Source organism: Panthera onca, chromosome D1 (assembly GCF_046562875.1).
Source record: "Panthera onca isolate mPanOnc1 chromosome D1, mPanOnc1 haplotype 2, whole genome shotgun sequence".
NCBI lineage: Eukaryota > Metazoa > Chordata > Mammalia > Carnivora > Felidae > Panthera > Panthera onca.
This window is the reverse complement of record NC_138348.1, coordinates 86,129,469-86,148,615: the sequence shown is the minus strand read 5'-3', so window position 1 is coordinate 86,148,615 and position 19,147 is coordinate 86,129,469. Positions and strand designations below refer to the sequence as shown.

The 19,147-nt window shown below is 37.7% G+C and overlaps 1 protein-coding gene across 9 annotated transcripts in view; it reads right to left on the bottom strand.

Moving 5' to 3' along the window:
- Positions 1-19,147, bottom strand: part of OPCML (opioid binding protein/cell adhesion molecule like) — a 1,068,196-nt gene that overhangs the window by 95,566 nt on the left and 953,483 nt on the right. For all 9 annotated transcript variants that reach the window (XM_060605265.3, XM_060605269.3, XM_060605271.3 and 6 more), the window contains one exon: positions 8,382-8,507. In XM_060605265.3, the coding sequence (XP_060461248.3) occupies positions 8,382-8,507 (126 nt within the window). The remainder of the gene's footprint in view (positions 1-8,381; positions 8,508-19,147) is intronic.

The window sequence follows — 19,147 nt, the reverse complement described above, 5'->3', positions numbered from 1 at the left end:
CAAAAATACAAGCATATGTGCATGCCAAAGCGAAAATGTACGCAAGCAAAGGGGGAAAACATATGGGTACCCATATGGTGAAAAGCGCATTGCTAGACCTTCATACACTTCTCATTTACAACAAGAACCAAAGTTAGTGAACATAAATTTGCTTTGCAAAAATGTGAGAGGAACAGCTTGTTTGCCCATAACTGTTCCACTGAGCAAGATATGTATAACCTTGATTTCTCATCTTAGACACCTCTTTCTCACACTCTGGGGATTAATTAGGCTCGAAACATGACTTCAGATTAGAAACAAGGATCCTGGATGCCTTGGAGAGGGACAAAGAAGTAGTAGCATGACTGGATGATGCAGTGGGTCAACTAATAGGCAATTCCTATTAGTGGCTGGAACTTGTACTTAGGATGGTTTAGAAGAGAAATGAGGTTGGTAGGTCTCAGTGGGTTGATTTTAATTGAAGGAGAGAAACAATAGGGACCTACAGCAGACAACAGCACGGATGTGAGTTTCATTCGGAGGCTGTGCTGTGCTTTCCTTAGAACAATACTGAGTCATAGCTAGAAAGTGCCTATGTATAGGAAGGTAGGCGAAGAGTTAGGGAGGGAAATATAATAGCATGGGTGATGCCCAAAGCTAGTGAGCACTTTTGGGTTCCCCAGATAACAAGGAAAATTTGATAAAATATATCATTTTATATTGTACCTGTTCCAATGGCAAACCATGGGCACCATCTTTGTACAGTATAAAGAGCTCTAGACTTAAACAACAGGAACCAGGCTCCTTTCATATATTCACCACCTTAGTCAGCTGAGAACCATTCACCATTACTTAACCTTTCCAAGTCTTTTCCATACCTGTGGAGCAGGCACAATATTCATGCTGACCTGTAGGAGAGTTGCTGTAAACTCACTTGAAATGGTGCATGTGACAATATTTTATAAATAATACATTCCTATATAAGTGTGTTAGTATAGGTTCATTTTACTTATCATTTCTATTCAAAAAAACCTTTTTACTTTGAAATAATTATTGATTCATAAGAAGTTGCAATAGTAATAGACACAGGTCCCATGTGCTTGTGACCAGCTTCCCCAGTGATGGCATCTTATATAATAAAGTACATTATCCAAGCCAGGCTATTGAAATGGGCACAGTGCAATTGACTACATTATGGAACCTCCTTTCATTTCACCAGGTTTTATATGTACTCGTTGTTACTGTCTTTGTGTATAATTCTATGACATTTCATCACTGCAAAGCAACTCCCTCATGATGCTCCTTCCTCTTCCCCGCCCCAACCTCCAGCAACTGCTCATCTATTGCATGTCTTTATAATTTTGTCATTTTGAGAATATTACAACAGGGAGATCATCAGTATGCAACCTTTTGAGACAGACTCCTTTCATTCAGTGTAATGCCCTAAGGTCCATCCAAGTTTTTGAGTTCATCCCATTTTATTGCTACATAACATCTCATGGTGCGCATGGACCACAGTTTGTTTGTACACTCACAAATGCCCTAAGGTCCATCCAAGTTTTTGAGTGTATTTTGAGTTCATCACTTTTTATTGCTACATAGCATCTCATGATGTGCATGTACCACAGTTTGTTTGAGGACATTTGGATTGTTGCCAAGTTCAGCAATTACAAATAAAACTATGTCACTCCAGGATTTTAAGTGAAACAGACAGACATTGCATCACTAATGAATGACCCAACACTGTCAAGGGATAAGAGGTAGGGATAGACACCATAACAGAAATAATTATAAACAATAAAATGAGGCATAGTAATAAATATGAGCACTTTTCTCTCAGGACTGCTAGGGAATTAAATGAGTTGAAATAATCCCATTTTGTAGCCCAGGAGATCAGACAGAGGAAGTGATTTTTCCAAAGTCACCCAGACTGTTAACTGCTTGGGCCAGACTTCATCTCAGGTCTGTAAGAATCTGAAGTGCATGTTCTGTCTAAGATAGAACCACCAGCCAAACAGAATTGACACCCACACATGAGCACAGGCTAGCACTCCTTTTATTTGGAATGTTAAGGATTTGGCAATTTCTTTTAAGACATTCTTCTCAGGAATGTCTAGCATAAAAAATAAGGGCTGTAGTAGAAACAGTCTTGGACCAATACATTTTATGACCTCAACAGCTAGCAAAGTGAATACAAGATAGAAAAAGCTGCTCAGTAAGGTCAGAACCACGGAAAATGATTTAGCGAGCATTAGCTCTCTTAGCTTACATGCAATTCACTCATCCAGGAACCTCATATATGTAAAACAAAAGCCAAACATGATTTCCCCCAGAATAGCTATGCTCAGTGTCATTTATCACATTCATGAAAGCTCATGCCCTTTCCTCTGAGAAGGTTCTGTCCCATCACTACCTTTTTTATTCAGGACTAATCAACTGGGTTATACAGATTCTTGCCTATGACAAATTAGAATTAAATAATCAGAAGAAGCATGGCTGTTAAAAGGCAGGTATGCTGAGTTTAGGAAGAATTGGCAATTAATAGTCAGTTGGAGAGAAGGAAGGAAAGATACAGGAACTATAAAAACAGTCACAAAAATTTAAACAATATTTCAGGGCTATATTCCTGGCTATCCCAGTCCCCAAATGCTAAGATACAAACAATTGATATGCATGATGTTGGTGTTACAATATAAAGATGAGACCAAATAGTATTCACTGTACTCAAGGAAACAGAGGAGAACACAATACATTTTTAAAATGTTTCCATTAAAAATGACTCAAGTCAATGATAAAGGAGTCAGCTTCAGTTACCTGGAAAATTCACTTCTGTGAAATAACTCATTCACTTGCTCCCTGAGGTATTACTGCATATGAGTAGATTGTAGGAGCAACTCACTCACAGGTGAATAGCTGTCATCTTAAAATCTCCGTGGAGAGGAAACAGAAAAGAAGACTTTATTATTTTCCCAGAACATCTGGCCTTTCCAAATATGTCATTGGAAATGGGGCCAGGTGTGTAACACATTCTAGTGGATTCCAAAGGCATTGTAAGAGGGAACAACAACCCTCCTTAGAACACAATGGCCTGTACTGTCTCCTCTGCCACACCCATCTTTGCAATTTAGGATTAAGACACTAAGAAACTTTGGATTCACATTATTCATGGTTTTATGTTCATGGGACTTGCCGTGAATGCTGGCTTAGTGCCCCTTCTCCTGTCCTTTAGGAGAAGAAAAGAAAACCATCCTTGGAATTCACCTGTTTTGCAATGTTTTCCAAGCATACTGGCCACTTGCCAGTCCACTTTGCTTGCCTTTTTTAGGACCTGCCCATTCTACGGGGTGTGGGGGGAAATTCTTTGAGGCAGCAGCCTGTGATTCCATCATTATTTTAATTCCTAAGATGGAGGTCACCCAGTACAGATTTTATGTGCGTGAAGGTTGTTAAACAAGCACTATATTCTCTAACAAATCCACATAAATAAATGTTTTTTTAAAGACCCATTATCTGCTTCTGAAAATAAATTAAATATACCTTTTTATATCTGAAGATAAAGAATAAATACATGGTCAAATGTTCAGTGGTTTCCATGTCAGTTGCAAAACCTCTGAATGTATGTTTGCACAGCACTTTCCTTTGAGATGTTTACAATGCTTAATAATTATGATCCTGTAAAAAAATCTCTAGTTTGCCTCAGAGGTGAGGCAGATGTCCTCCAGGAAAACCTAGTTTCTTCTTCCAAGATTGCAAAGGAAGCTGGAAGGCCATAGTTCTCCAATGGGGTATCTGTGTCTGGAGAACACAGATGCTGGGGAGACTTTAGATCTACATCTGAGATCTTGGTGACTTTTTCAAAAAATTTCAGCCTACTTTCATAAGAAGGACTGATTTGTGGTTTGTTTGTTCACTCTTAAGTGAAAATGAGCCTACAATACACAGTGACTTCAAAGGGGTTCCCAGGAAAGTGGCAATGATAGGAACATTTACACCATGGAAATCGGTAAATGCTACCAGGCACCCCTGCCTTCCCTACCTCAGTTCCAATCAGTGTTAAACATCTGCCAGTGTACCAAGACCTAAAACCTTTCCATTTTCTTTTTTGTTTTTAACTTTTTAAATGTTTATTTATTTTTGAGAAAGAGAAAGAGAGCACATGAGTGGGGGAAGGGCAGAGAGAGAGAGAGAGAGGGAGACACAGAATCTCAAGCAGGCTCCAGGCTTCAAGCTCTCAGCAAAGAGCCTGACATGGGGCTTGAACCCAGGGACCACGAGATCATGACCTGAACCAAAGTCAGACACAACTGATTGAGCCACCCAGTCTCCCCTAAAACTTTCCACTTTCAACTATATGTCATTTCAGGTATAGTTCATACTCATGTATTTTGAACTATTTTTTTTTCTTTTCATTACATCTGTTTATTTTTTATATTTTAGATTTCATATAGCTTCTGATACATGCAAGCTTTGGATTATTCTCCAGTGTGATAATGGATTTGTTGGATCATTAGTCTTTACCTCTTTCCTATAATTTCTAGGGATTGGTGGCATGTGTTTTGTCTGTCTTTTTAAACCATAAGCATTACCATTCTTAATCTTTAATTGCTCATTAAAATGTTCTATTTCTGAATGAAAGTTTAGTTATTCATTTCTGTTATATAGATCCCCACATTTAACCAACAGATTTCAAGCATTGCATCAGCATTTTGGGAACAGGGCTGTCCAGTTAGCTAAATTCTCAACTGTAATCTTATGGGAATTTCAAAGGAAATGTCATTCCAACTTTTATTTCCTATTCTTACATGCTGAATTAACCACATTGTTCTAAAAAAATGCTATTTGACATTCAAGTTTTATTGGCTGCTCTTCTAGACCTTTAAAACAACTTTCCAAGGCCTTCTCAACTCCATGTGAGAGAAGAAATAGCATTCTAAAAGTAAATATTGGTAGACACTCTGCAGATGCACATTTTAAACTTGCAAATCCTCCAGGTTCCAAAGCTTTTCAAATTTGGGAAACAATGCTTTGAGTTTAAGTGCTTAAATGCCATTGAGAGAGGGGGAAAGAGACAATAGGGAACTAAAGACAGCAAAGTGAAGGCCAAAGCCATGAGAAAAGGAAAGGCAACTGAAAGTAGATCATAGCCTGGGAGATTTGAAGAGGAGAGGCATCATTTAAATGTAGGATGTTCTGAGCTTTTTTGAGGCTGACTTGTAACTACTATGTTGTATAAAAGATTGGGAATATGGACGAATCTCCTTTATTTTAAGAGGAAAACCTTACCAGTGTACCATTATAAGGAGTTCCTTCAAAACACTTACACAAAGGTGAAATGCCTTTCAAAAAATTTCTAGGCTCAGAAAGCTATGTATTTAGGATTAAATAAATGCATTCTTGGATGTCAAGCATTTACAAAAACATTTGAATTTACCAGATACATAAAAATTGGTCTGGTGTTTAGACATAGTTTTGTATGTAATTTAAATCCAAAATTGTCACTCAGTCCAAGCATATCCATGGGGCTTGTGCCTTTGGTAACATAAGCTATTGCTCCATTTATGTTAAAGTTAGGCTTTCTGATGTCTCTTATGTATATTTTAATATTCTTGTTAATGTTACTTTATCATAAAGACATTTTATGTTTTGATATCTGAGTTCTGTATACAAAGAATGTTTAGTGGATTTATTTATTATCTCCTTACCACAAGGCAGGGACTGACATATGTATCTTGGTTTACATGGAGGAAATGAGAGAGTGAACACCTAACTGATGCTCTTAGTAACAGAAAAATCCAGTCTCTCAGGTAGGAAGTACTGCTTCCATAAATGATGTTACAAATTAGGGGCAAATTTTCAGATCATTATTTCCCATATTGCTATATGTGTATTTTTAAAATTTCATTTAGATTCTAATTTACATACAATAAAATGTTCCTCTTTTTAGTGTACACTTTGTTGTTTTGACTTATGTAAGTAGCAACATAACCAGCACCCTACCCCATTCAAGATATAAAACATTTCCATCACCTGAAAAAAAAATTCCCTTGGGCCCTTTTGTAGTCACATCTCCCCAAATCCCTGCTCTTGGTAAGCACTGACTTCATTTCAGTCACTACAAATTAGTATTGCCTGTTTTAGAGTTTTCTATAAATGAATTCATGCACTATGTACTTTTGTGTCTTCTTTTGCTCAGCCTGATTTTGAGAATCATCTATTTTGCTACATGTAACAATGATATGTTCCTTTTACTTGCTGAGAAGTATTTGTTGTTTAAATATACACAATCTGTCTATTTAATTGTTGAGGGTTTGTGGCTATATCTAGTTTGAGACTATTATCACTGAAGCTGCTATGAACGTGTATGTTCATATTTGTAGACATACATTTTAATTTACCTTTGGTGAGTACCTAGAAACAGAATTTCTGGGTCATATGCTAAGTATATGTTTAACTTCATAACAAAGTGCCAAACTCTTTTCCACAGTGCTTATACCATTTTACAGTCCCAGGATTTATGTGTAAGATTTTCAGTTGATCCACATCCTCACCAACATTTTATACTGTCAGTTTCTTTCTCTTTCTCTTTCTCTTTTTCCTTTTCTTTCTTTCTTTCTTTTTTCTTTTTTTTTTTTTTTTTTGTTTTAAAGTTTCAGCAGTTTAGTGTAGTGGCATCTCATTATGATTGGATTTTCATTTCTGTGGTAAATATATTGAGTATATTTTCATGTGCTTATTTTTATTCATATATCTTACTTTGTGAATTGTCTGTTCATTTTTGTTGTTGTTGGTTTCAAGATGGGTTGTTAGAATTAGGTTGTAAGAATTCTTCATATAGCCCAGGTAAAGCCCAAACATATAGCCCAGACAAAGTTCATAAATTATTTGTCAGATATATGTATGGCAAATGTTATCTTCCAGTCTATGGCTTGTCTTTTCATTTACACTTAATGGTGTTTTTAATTTTGTTGAAGCCATTATGAGTTAAGTTGCACCTCCTCCAAAAAAGATACCCTGAAGTCCTAACCTCAATGCCTCAGAATATGATTTGTAAATAGGGTCTTTACAAAGTTAATCAACATCAGGTGAAATCATTAGTGTGGGCTCTAATCTGATATGCTTGGTGTCCTAATAAAAAGATAAAATTTGACACAAAGAGAGGCACCCAGGGAGAAGGCCATGTGACCATGAAGGTAGGGATCAAGGTGATGCATCTACAAGCCAGGAAACACAAATGTCTGCCAGTCGACCACCAGAAGCTAGGGGACAGGCATTGGGAAGGTTCTCCCTTACAGCCCTCAAAAGGAACCAACCCTCCCTACCCTTGATCATGGACATATAGCCTCTAGAACTATAAGAGTTCTAGAGTTTCTGTTGTTTCTGTTGTTTTCTGTTTCTGTTGTTTAAGCCATGCCATATGTAGTACTTTGTTACAGCAGCTGTGAGAAAATAATGCCAAACCAAATTTATTCATGTTTTCTTCTTTTATGATTAGAGCCTTTGATGTCCTAGCAAGTCTTTCTCTATCTCAAGGTTACTAAGATTGTTCCTACATTTTCTTCTAGATCTAGGCTATTTTTTCATCACACACAGGCATACCCCACACATTTTCCTATTCACTGAAATTTCTGTTTGGATTTTCTAATGCCTGAGGGAACATTTGTTTTTGTATAATTTCTAGACTTAATCATAGTTTCTACTAATGTGTAAATATACCAAGTGACTCTGTGTTCATCTCTTCAAGTTCAACTTGGAGTAAGTTTTAGTTCCAAAAGAATAAGGAACCATTCTTTTGGTTTCCTTCCTATGAAGGTGGAGATGATCATAACTGATGTTTAATACCAGTGATCGAGTACCCAGGACATTCATATCTAGGGGTGCTTCACCATTTCTAGCCTCCTTCTTCCACCCAGGAGGACTATTTATGTATACGTCAAATAGGTATGGCTCTGGGGAAATGTCCTAAAAGTACTGAGTGAGGAGATCCTTTCTCTCTTGGATGCACAGTGACACCAACACTTATAATGGACATTCTAGCCTTCTAGCATTCTCTTTAGAGAAAGGGCAAATTACCCTTTGACCCATGGGTCTCCAGATGAGAAATTTGTGTCTTTGTTGGAAGTTATTCTTATGGCACCTCTGTTCTTCCTGGTTGGGAAAACAAAAGTCTTCTATGGTCATAAAAAGGACTAAGAAAAATAATTCAGCACATTTTATCTCTATAAATCCTTTTTTTTAAATGGAGTACTTGGTGACTGATGCATGTGGTCTGTTTGCTTTTACATTACTATGCTACAAACACAGCATTACTTTCTGATTTCCCAAAATTTTGCTGTGTATTAGAACAGAGTCTTTAATAGAATAATAGAATAATGCTGAAAAATTCCTACAGGTAAAGGCCTTACCCTTGACTGACAGATGTCTCCATGTCACAGTTGGCTCTGGTCTGCCAATAGCAAGACACAGCAGGGTCACACTGCTTCCCTCATTCACAGTGATGTCTGAGGAGATATTCATTATCTGGGGAGGAACTGTAAAGAAACAAAGGAGAAAAGAAATACATGAGGATGATTCCTTGTACTCAAAAGGAGGTATTGGCCTATAAATATTTGCATAGCATGTTTTTATGGTAAGTATTATTCTCAGTAATAATATTCAGATTGATTGATTTGACAAGGATGTGGCCATTTACACCACACACTGCTAGTGTTCAGCTGCTCAACCTGGGCTCTCCCCAGAGTGTGGCAAAAGTGCAAGTACTTGCATAGCTTTGTTTTCCTCTTCTTTGCTTCATTGCCTACCTGAAAAGATACAACTCCTCATTCAAGGGACCTCAAAGATCACGTCCTCTCCACAGTTTTCCCTAACTTTCCCCAAATCCAAAAAAGATAATCACCTGTCTTTCCCACTGTATTTGTCTGAACTTCCCATGGGGAGGGGACTGAGTATGTGGTATCACAGCTGTTTTGTTTTTTTTTTTTTCATGCCTGTCTTTTTACCTAGACTTAGTTGCTTGAGGATAAGGATGGAGTCACATACATCTCTATTTCCACAGTGTCTGGCACAAAGGCTGACAAGGGTACCTGCTTAATTCCTCTTTGAAAGAAAGATCCAAAGAACAGATTAAACAAATCCAAAAACTATGAGATGGGTGTGGGGGTGTGAGGTCAAACCTTTTCATGGAGGATTTCAGATACCTAAAGCTTTCTTCTCTGTTATATTCACATTCTCAAAGGGACGGTAAGAGAGGCTCCAAGCCTATGGCTATGCTGATTTATTCAAACTGCCAGTTTAATTATGAATTATTAATTACCAAACAGGTAGAGTGCTGGTAGATTCCAAACCACCCTGAGTCAGTGGCAAAGGAGAATTATGGCTGATGCTTGATGCAGACAATTCTGCAGCCTCAAGTTTTATGCTGTGGAGACCTTAGAGGTAAGTCTTTTCAAGGAGAAGCCATAAGTAACATGTAGAACATTGGACTTCTTAAGGGAATCCCCATTAGCAAATAAATAAAAATTGCCTACCCTATAAATCTGCCATATTTTGGATTATTTCTGCATTAGGATTTGGCCTGAAATTTCATTGAACATATTTTACCCAAATACACACTGGGAAAAAATAGTGTGCATTCTAACTACAATGCATTCTCTTGAGAAAACTGTACTACCTGTTTTTCAGTATTTTCTAGCTTGTTAAAAAATAGTTCTGGGCTTAGGAATGTCAATACTTTTTTCACTTTTATAAAGCTACAACTTCAGTGCAGCTTCCACAATATTCTCAGAATAATGTCTGCTTTAGCTGGTTGTGTTAGACCATCTGAAGTTTTCTTTCTCTGGACCCAGGAGTCTCCCTGGTGCTGGTCTTAAGGTAGATACAGTTCAGGAGAGGAGTTCATACAGTCAAGTTAGTGGAGGAGAATTTAGTGCATTGCAGCTATGATGCCGAGGGACAGATCTCCCAACATGACCCCCAGGTCTGAATCATCAGTTCTGTACATGCTATATTCCCTCTGATAGTTCAAGGAGTCCTGGATTAATAGATATTTGTAAAATTCCATGGATATTTAGCATGAACTCCTCATTCTCCAGGTGCTCAGTCAATGTCACCCATTAGGAGGCAGGTTTCTGGAATGGCATTGCAAAGGTTAATCCAAACATTTCCACCAAGCCCCAGGCAGCGCTAACTGCCACCCCCTGCACTTCAGGAATGGTGCTGCCACTTTCTCAAAGGAGGAAAGGTAACCATAGTTTCAAGGGTATGGATACCAGTAAGAAAGGAAACATAGAGAAGGGATTGAGAGGAAGAAAAGTTCTTTATGTTCTCAATTATGATAACCTTATTAATATGCAAATGTAATTATGTGTGTTAATACACAATGCTTATTTTTTTTAAAATTTTTTTTTTTTAACATTTTTATTTATTTTTGAGACAGAGAGAGACAGAGCATGAACGGCGGGAGGGCCAGAGAGAGAGGGAGACACAGAATCGGAAGCAGGCTCCAGGCTCCGAGCTGTCAGCACAGAGCCTGATGCGGGGCTCGAACTCACGGACGGTGAGATCGTGACCCGAGCGAAGTCGGACGCTCAACCGACTGAGCCACCCAGGTGCCCCCACAATACTTATTTTTAAATTGCTTGCACATGTATTATCTCATGGTTTCCTCACAAATTAAAAAAAAAAATAGGGGCGCCTGGGTGGCTCAGTCGGTTAAGCAGCCGACTTCGGCTCAGGTCATGATCTCACGGTCCGTGAGTTCGAGCCCCGCGTCGGGCTCTGTGCTGACAGCTCAGAGCCTGCAGCCTGTTTCGGATTCTGTGTCTCCCTCTCTCTGACCCTCCGCCGTTCATGCTCTGTCTCTCTCTGCCTCAAAAATAAATACACGTTAAAAAAAATTAAAAAAAAATAAAATAAAACAAATATTCTCACCATGAAAAATGAAGAAATTGAGGCATGTGGAGGGTTAGGTAAACTCCCCAAAATGCCATGGTTAGTAAATGGCCGAATTCTTTCCATTAAGTTAAGCTGCTTCTTTGGTTAACATCTTATCAATGCTCCAAACACAATATTTATATTTGCATAGTCTGTTTCCTCCGCTTCAAATGACCTTCCAGTGCATCTTCCCTCATGGAAATTGGGGCACCTGTGTGACTCAGTAGGCTAAGTCTCTGACTTTGGCTCAGGTCATGATTTCACGGCTCCTGGGCTCGAGCCCCAGGTAGAGCTCAGAGTCTGGAGCCTGCTTCAGATTCGGTGTCTCCCTCTCTCCCTGCCCCTCCCCTGCTTGCACTCTGTCTGTCTCTCTCAGAAATAAATAAACATTAAAAAAAAAAATTCCCAGGTGCCTGGGTGTGTCAGTAGATTAAGCGTCTGATTTCGACCCAGGTCATGATCTCATGGTTTGTGGGTTCCAGCCCTGCGTCAAACTCTGTGATCACAGCTCAGAGCCTGAAGCCTGCTTTGGGTTCTATGTTTGCCTTTCTGTCTCTACCCCTCCCTTGCTCATGCTCTGTTTCACTCTCTCTCAAAAATAAATAAATTTTGTAAACAAATTTTAAAAAGTTCCCTCACAGCACTTACCACAAGGAACAAAACCACCTCATTCCTGTTGCTTCCCCAGCACACTGCTTACACTGAAGGTAGGAGTCCATCTTAGACATCTTTGTTTCCCCCAGGGTGTGCTTTTGACAAGCAGCATCTTCAAGGAAGGTTCTCAACGCTTTTAATTTAATTTTAAATCTGAATTTAATTTGGCAATACTTTTATGACCCTCCCCTCGTTAGCATGATAATTTTTTGAAGGAACTCTTGGAAGTGAATAAATGTTTCTACATATTTTTACAGGAGACCTTTGTTCCATTTGCAAACACTAATCTGTGGCAAATGCTATCTGTTTCTAAGTATCTATGAAATTTATGTGTCAATCTATGTATATATGTATGTATGTATGTATGTATCCATCTATCTATCTATCTATCTATCCATCTATGGCTACCATCTATATCCTATATATAGCTATATCCATCTATAGCTACATATATATATATATATATATATATATATATATATATATATACACAAAAATCTTAACCAAAAACCAATATTATTCACTGAAAATGACAGGACCTACACAAGTTTAATTAAAAGATGACAAATAGCATAGTGTGTTTTAGTCAGATCTGCAGATATTAGGAGCCCCACCTCTGCTGATCATGAATGCATCCAGTTATCTTGTCCTTGATGGTGGTGGGTTGCATACAATAGGGTCTCCATAGTGCATGTTGTTCAAAGGACAACTACAAGAATTTCAAATTGTAGTTATTTAACATAAATAGATAAAAATAGTTAAATAGATATAGACATTTAGATGTATAATTAGACATAAATAAAATGTTGTCTGCCAGTCTATGTATGTATATACACATATACATACCACACACAGAAAGTGACAGACAGATAATATTTTATCAGATAGCAATGAATTATCTTGAGGAAGAAGCAGATTTGCAAAAGTATCTTTGGGCTCTGGGTTACCATAAGGTATATACAAATTCTATCTTTACCCTCAGAATGGCCAGCTGCTCTTAAACATACCAGTGAGTCCTGAACCTGGCACATCTTCTCCAATCACATGGCCATGAGAAGTTTATTGTCTATAGCTTTGAATGTTACAAAACTCTTCATTTCTCAACTTGCCTCCATTTTATAATTCAAACCCCATACACCTACCACAATCACTTCTTAAATATCTCTGTTCTGTCGAATACCTCCAACAATCTGCCCCTTGCTAAGACTGGGAAATCCAAACTTCTTAGCAGGATTTACAAAACCATTCACAGTCTGGCCATAGCCTACTAGCCTCTTCTCTGACTAGTAGACCCCAGATACTTCTCTAAGGCTACATCATTCTCTCATCTTTGTGCTTTTACATATACTGTCCCTTCTGCTGGGAAAGCACTTGCCCACTTCTGAGCCATTTGAACACCTCATCCTTCAACACTCAACTCACATATGAGCTCGTTTATGAGCCTTAGTTGTTTTCTCTTCTGTTCCCTGGGCATTCTTGTTTATGTCTTTATCATACAATTTATCTTTGCAACTAAGCTATTCCATGGAAGGAATCTGCTCTATCCTTGTATTCCTGTTATATAACACAAAACCCGACGTGTAGTAACATCCTTTTCCCCTCTAAATGTAATGTATGAATGAATCAGTTTTTAAATTGGATATCTTATAATCTGTTAAGTGTTTTCCATCCTAGAGATCTGACATTTCCCGTTTCCTCTACATGAAGTACCCCCCCCCCCACCTTAAGCTTATGTTTTTTCCTTCTGGGCTCAGTTTTGACATTACCTCCTCAGACTAGTCTTTGTTACTGACCTGAGTCCTACCCCCAACTCATCTAATTCATATTATTTTATTATAATTTCCTTCAACCTTAAATTTTCCTTAATGATTCCTATATAGTTTTGTGCTTTTATATTCATTTTTATAATTATTTGTTTAAAGTCTCTCTGGTCCAAAACTATAGGCTGTATAAACCATTATATCACTAGTACTTAGAACTATAACAGGTGCTTAATAAAGCATATAACAGGTGCTTAATAAAATGTTTCTGAATAAATAAATGATTACTATATATACAGTTGAGCCTTGAACAACACAGATTTGAGTACACATATAATGTTTTTGTGCAGTACAGTACTATACATATATTTTCTCTCCATTTTGATTCTTAGTAACATTTTTTCTCTAGCTTATTTTATTATAAACAATATAGTAAAAACTACATATAACATATAAAATATTTGCTACCAATGTTTTATGTTATTAGGCTCTTAATAGTTAAATTTTTGGAGAGTTGAAAGTTTTCATGTGGATTTTTGACCTTATTGGGGGAGTGTTGACGCCCCTATCCCTCATATTCAAAGGTCAATTGTAGTTTGTTATACATGTTATTTTGCATTTGTGGGAGAGCAAACCTGAGTTAATTAGGGGTTAAAATTCACACATTCTGACATATTAACACCACCTTACATAAAGTTGATTATAATATAGTTGAAATAGCTTATGAGAAGGCCATTACCATAGCTTAGGTTCCAGGTTCCAAAAGACCTGTGCAACCTTGGATATTTTTGGGTTAACTCCTCTGAACCCCCAGTTATTCATCTATAAAATTAAGACAGCATTTTTCTCTCTGTCTATGATTAATTCTAGCTGTTAAAATTAAGGAGCAATGTATATGGCACACTAGCATGGGGCCTGGAAATTAGTGCTTAATAATTGTTAGTTGTTATTATTTATTTTTATATATTCATTTTTGATATTATTCATGCCATTTAGAATAAGCCTAGTCTGTGCATAATTGCTCATTTTCTACATCTCAGTTCCTTCAACTTTAAATCAGGGCTTATATATAGTTGATGTTCACCTTGGATAACTGGGAAGACTTCATTATATATGCTTCCAGGGTAAAAAGTATATATTAAATAAATATCAATTTCTTCCTCTTTAGCTGAATAATTGAGCCTCAGCAAATGAATGGGACAAATCACAGATTTGTATAAAGAAATTGCCTGGCTTTTTCTTATCTCTTTTCTCTTAGGGGGTGTCTGTTTCTGTTTGTAGAAGGAACTGAGTACAGGCTTTAGCACCATGTGCCATTATTTCAAGGACGTTAATTTCACCCATCTCAAACCTACTCTGACTCTGTCCAGCCACAGTATTTGCAAGTGTTTTATTTATGACTGGATGGCACTGTTTAACAAGTATTATAATTTGGAGTAATAGAGGCTAAAGTTTGAATACCTTTTTCCCCAACTTTTTTCTGTGTGATTAAAAAAAAAAATGATGTGATTAAGCTTCAGGTTCCCCTACCTAATATGGGCATAAAAAGATACATCACACAGGAATATGGAGATTAGATTAGAGAAAATGTTTTAAGGAGACTTAAATAGCTATTACTATTATTTTCTCCTCCTCCTTCTCCTCCTTCTTCTCCTTCTTGTTATCCTCAGGGAATAACAAAATATTAAGACACCAAGTGAAAGCTAACATAAATATGAAATGTTCTCCATTATACTCAAAGCTGATTTAAAAAAAATAATACATAAAAGAATTGGTGTTTTATTCTTGTAGGGTTAACTTTTGTTTTGTATTTTAATAAGCAAGTTTATTTCATAAAGTGTAGGTAAGAATAATTTGGGAATTATAGCATACATGATAGGCTAGGTCATGCCATATTTTGTATACAGAAATGATATGGTGCCAAAGGCAAGACATGAAGTGTCAGACAAATGATCTGATCTTGGTTCCTCCATAGGTGTATGATCTTTTGTAAATCGCTTAACCCCTCTGGCTAACATGCGCATATACACATGTGTATTTGTGTGGTGGTGGTGGTGGTGTTCAGTTGTTTGTTTTAAGTTGCTTGGTTCTAAGTGAAAAAAATAAATTGTGAATTCTCAGGTCTTTTCTGGTTTAAAATTCTTCCAGTTGGTGATCTTCTAGCAACATTACCAGTCCAAGAGTGTTGTACTGGGAACACAGCAGTAACAGCACCAGCGGCAGTCACAAAATTGCTAGTGTTTAGTTCTTTCAGCCTAGTATTAATTGCTCTGTATATATTATTTCCTTTAATCATGAACATATTCCTAGGAAGCACCCTCTTTTAAAAATCAGCCTAACGGTAGATATATACATCAATGGAATAGAATTGAGAGTCCAGAAATACATCCATACTTTTATGGTCAATTGATTTTCAACAGGTGCCAAGACAATTCAATGAGGAAAGAATAGTCTTTTCAACAAATGGTGCTGGGACAACTGGATATCCACAGGCAAAAAATGAAGTTGGGCTCCTACTTCACATTCTACACAAAAATTAACTCAAAATGGATCAAATACCTCAAAGTCAGAGCTAAAAGAAGAAAACACAGGTGTGAATCTTTTTTTACCTTGGATCAGACAACAGTTTCTTAGATATGACAGCAAAAGCACAAGCAACAAAAGAAAAAAAATAGATAAATTGGACATCATCAAAATAGAAAGAAAGCTTTTAATTTCGTGCTTCAAAGAGTGCTATAGAAAAAGTGAAAAAGAGAAGCCACAGAATGAGATAAAATTTTTGCAAATAATACAGCTTATAAAGGACTAGTATCTAAACTATATAAAAACTTTTACAATTCAATAATAAAAGCCAAATAGCCTAATTTAAAAATAGACAAAAGATTTGAATAGACATTTATCCAAAGAAGATATACAAATGGCCACTATACACATGAAAAGGTGTTTAGTATCATAATTCATTATGAAAATGCAAATCAAAACTCCAGTAAGATTCTACATCACTTTCACTAGGATAGTTGTAATTAGCAAAAGGACAAAGAACAATGGAAGTTGGTGAGGACATGTAGAAATTGGAACCCTCATGTACTGCTGGCAGAATTGCACAGTGTTGCAGCTGCCTTCAGAACAGTCTGGTGGGTCCTCAATGGGCTCAGGATAGTGTTACCATATTCTCCACTCCTAGGCATACACCCAAGAGGAATGAAAATACAAACCCACAAAACTTGTACACAAATGTACATAACAGCGTTATTCATAATAGACATAAAATGGAAAAAAATGCAAATGTTCATCAATGGCTGAAAGGATAAAAAATGTAGTATATTCATACAATGGAATATTATTCATCTATTTAAAAAATGAAGTACTTATACAGGCTACAACATGGGTGAACCTTGAAAACATGTTAAGTGGAAGAAGCCAGACACAAAATGCCGCATATTGTATGATTTCCATGTATGTGAAATGTCCAGAATGGGTACATCTATAGAGAAAGAGAAAGTACGTTAATATGTTGCCAGGGCTGGGGAAAGGGGCAAATAGGGAGTGACTTCTAATGGGCACAAGGTTTATTTTTGGAGTGATGAAGATGTTCTAGAATTGGAGGGGAATGATTGTTGCAAAACCTTGAAGATCTATGGAAGATAATTCTGGTAAATAAATCATAACCCTGGTATAAATGTTATTAAAAAGAAAAGAAGCATGGCTTGTCAGCTGTGGATAGGAAGAATCAAAAGTTTCTGTGCTATATGAGGAGAAAAGGCAACCTGCAACTTGTGGGTTCTGAGAAAATACCTTTTTCATGTATTGCTAGTTCATTGCTTTATGCTTAACCTACAATTGCTAATCTCTTTGTCTCTCAATAGTGCCCACTGTTTCCCCTTTCCTTTCTTTTCGTCAAGATAGCTAATGCTACCCTACCCATGTCAGCCTGTTTTGCAACTCTTGAAACTTCCCTGCTTAGCACAATTCCACATTTGCGCATACGCTGTACCCTTTGTGCCTGTGTCTCTTCCCCTTGCATCTGCCTGCACAAGACCTACTTATACTTGAAAACTGATACTGAGATATAATCCTCTCTCTGTCAGTTCTTTCCATTCCAAAGACAAATGTAAGTCTGTGCCCCAGGGCCACATGCACATAATGATGTAATACATTCATTATAAAACATTTATTGTCTACTGTATCCTGGGCATTATCTTTGGGTAGAAGAGTAGACAGAAAGGTCCTTCTCTTGTGTGAATTATGGAGCTTAATGTCTAGAAGGGTAAACTGATGTTGACAAATAATCATAGGAATCAATGTGTGGTTGTGCTACATGTGGTGGTGCAAAGTGTGACAGCCCCAAATAGGGGGTCTGTCCTGGTCAATGAGTTTGGGTGAACGGTTTGTTCTGGGCAGAGCTGGGCAGAGGGACCAATGTATGTACAGGCTCTGCAAAGACACAGAATATGGTTCACTTGGGTGCCTGTGGCTGAAGTCAAAAGAGTGAAATCACACAAATGGAGAGTGGATGGGCAGGGCCAGACCTTGTAGTTTATTGGAGGAAATGCTAAGGTTTGGGTCCTTTTTATAAGAGAAATTGCAGAAGGCATTAGAATGTCTAAAGATGATGATGATGATGATGATGATGATGATGATGGTGTGTGCCAGGGACTGGACAGATTTTCATTGAAAATAGGTTGTTGTTGGCTACAGTACAGAGAGCAGAAGGAGCTAGAGCAAAATAGGAACAGGAGAACTAGCTAGGATGTTGTCCAGCAGTGAGGTGGTAGCAGCTTGGACAAGTGTACCAGCAGGAGAGATGGGCAGAGATGGCATTTTATGTCTTAAGAAGTAAGATGAACAGGGGCGCCTGGGTGGTGCAGTTGGTTAAGCGTCCGACTTCAGCCAGGTCACGATCTCGCGGTCCGTGAGTTCGAGCCCCGCGTCAGGCTCTGGGCTGATGGCTCGGAGCCTGGAGCCTGTTTCCGATTCTGTGTCTCCCTCTCTCTCTGCCCCTCCCCCGTTCATGCTCTGTCTCTCTCTGTCCCAAAAATAAATAAAAAACTTTGAAAAAAAAATTAAAAAAAAAAAAAGAAGATGAACAAATCTTGGTGACTGATATCATTATGTGTTCAGTTCAAAGCACTTCTCAGGGTGTTCTATTCATTTCTACATCTCTTTTGCCCACTGGACTGGGGGAATCTTTGTGATCCAGGATTACATTTTGTTCATCTCAATATCCCTGGTATTGTTTAATGCCTGGTATCTAGTATGTGCTCAATGTGTGCTGAATTTAACTGATAAGTACAAGAGATTTTCCAGGTAATGCAACCTCTCAGGATCCAGTGGGGGAAGCTAGAGAGTAAGAACTAGTCTTATTTGCATGAGGTCACATCCCATTGCTTGGGAAGCAGGGCCAGATCCATATTGTTTGGTTTTATAGACTGTGAGTGTGAACATAGCCTCCCCACATGTCCCAGTGTGATAGAGTTTTATATTATGCCGGATAAGATTAGACCTGCTATACTCTGATTGCTTTCCTCTTCTTGGTTCTATTATGATGAGAGAAATGGTGGGGAATGAGAAGAAATGATTATGAATTATGGAAACATAAACACACACCAGGAACCAGGAAGCATCACAAACCACACAAGCTTTGCTGTGTTTGTTTGTAAGGGTTGTCTCTACAGCATCACTTACAGAAATTATTTATAGACTCAGGCACGCATCTCTTATTTTTAATTTGCACAATTCCAGCAACTGACCGTGATCAGAGAAATTACATGCAGTCAAAGAGACTTTCTCATATGGTCCTGTTCTTTCTGAGGCATGGAGATGCC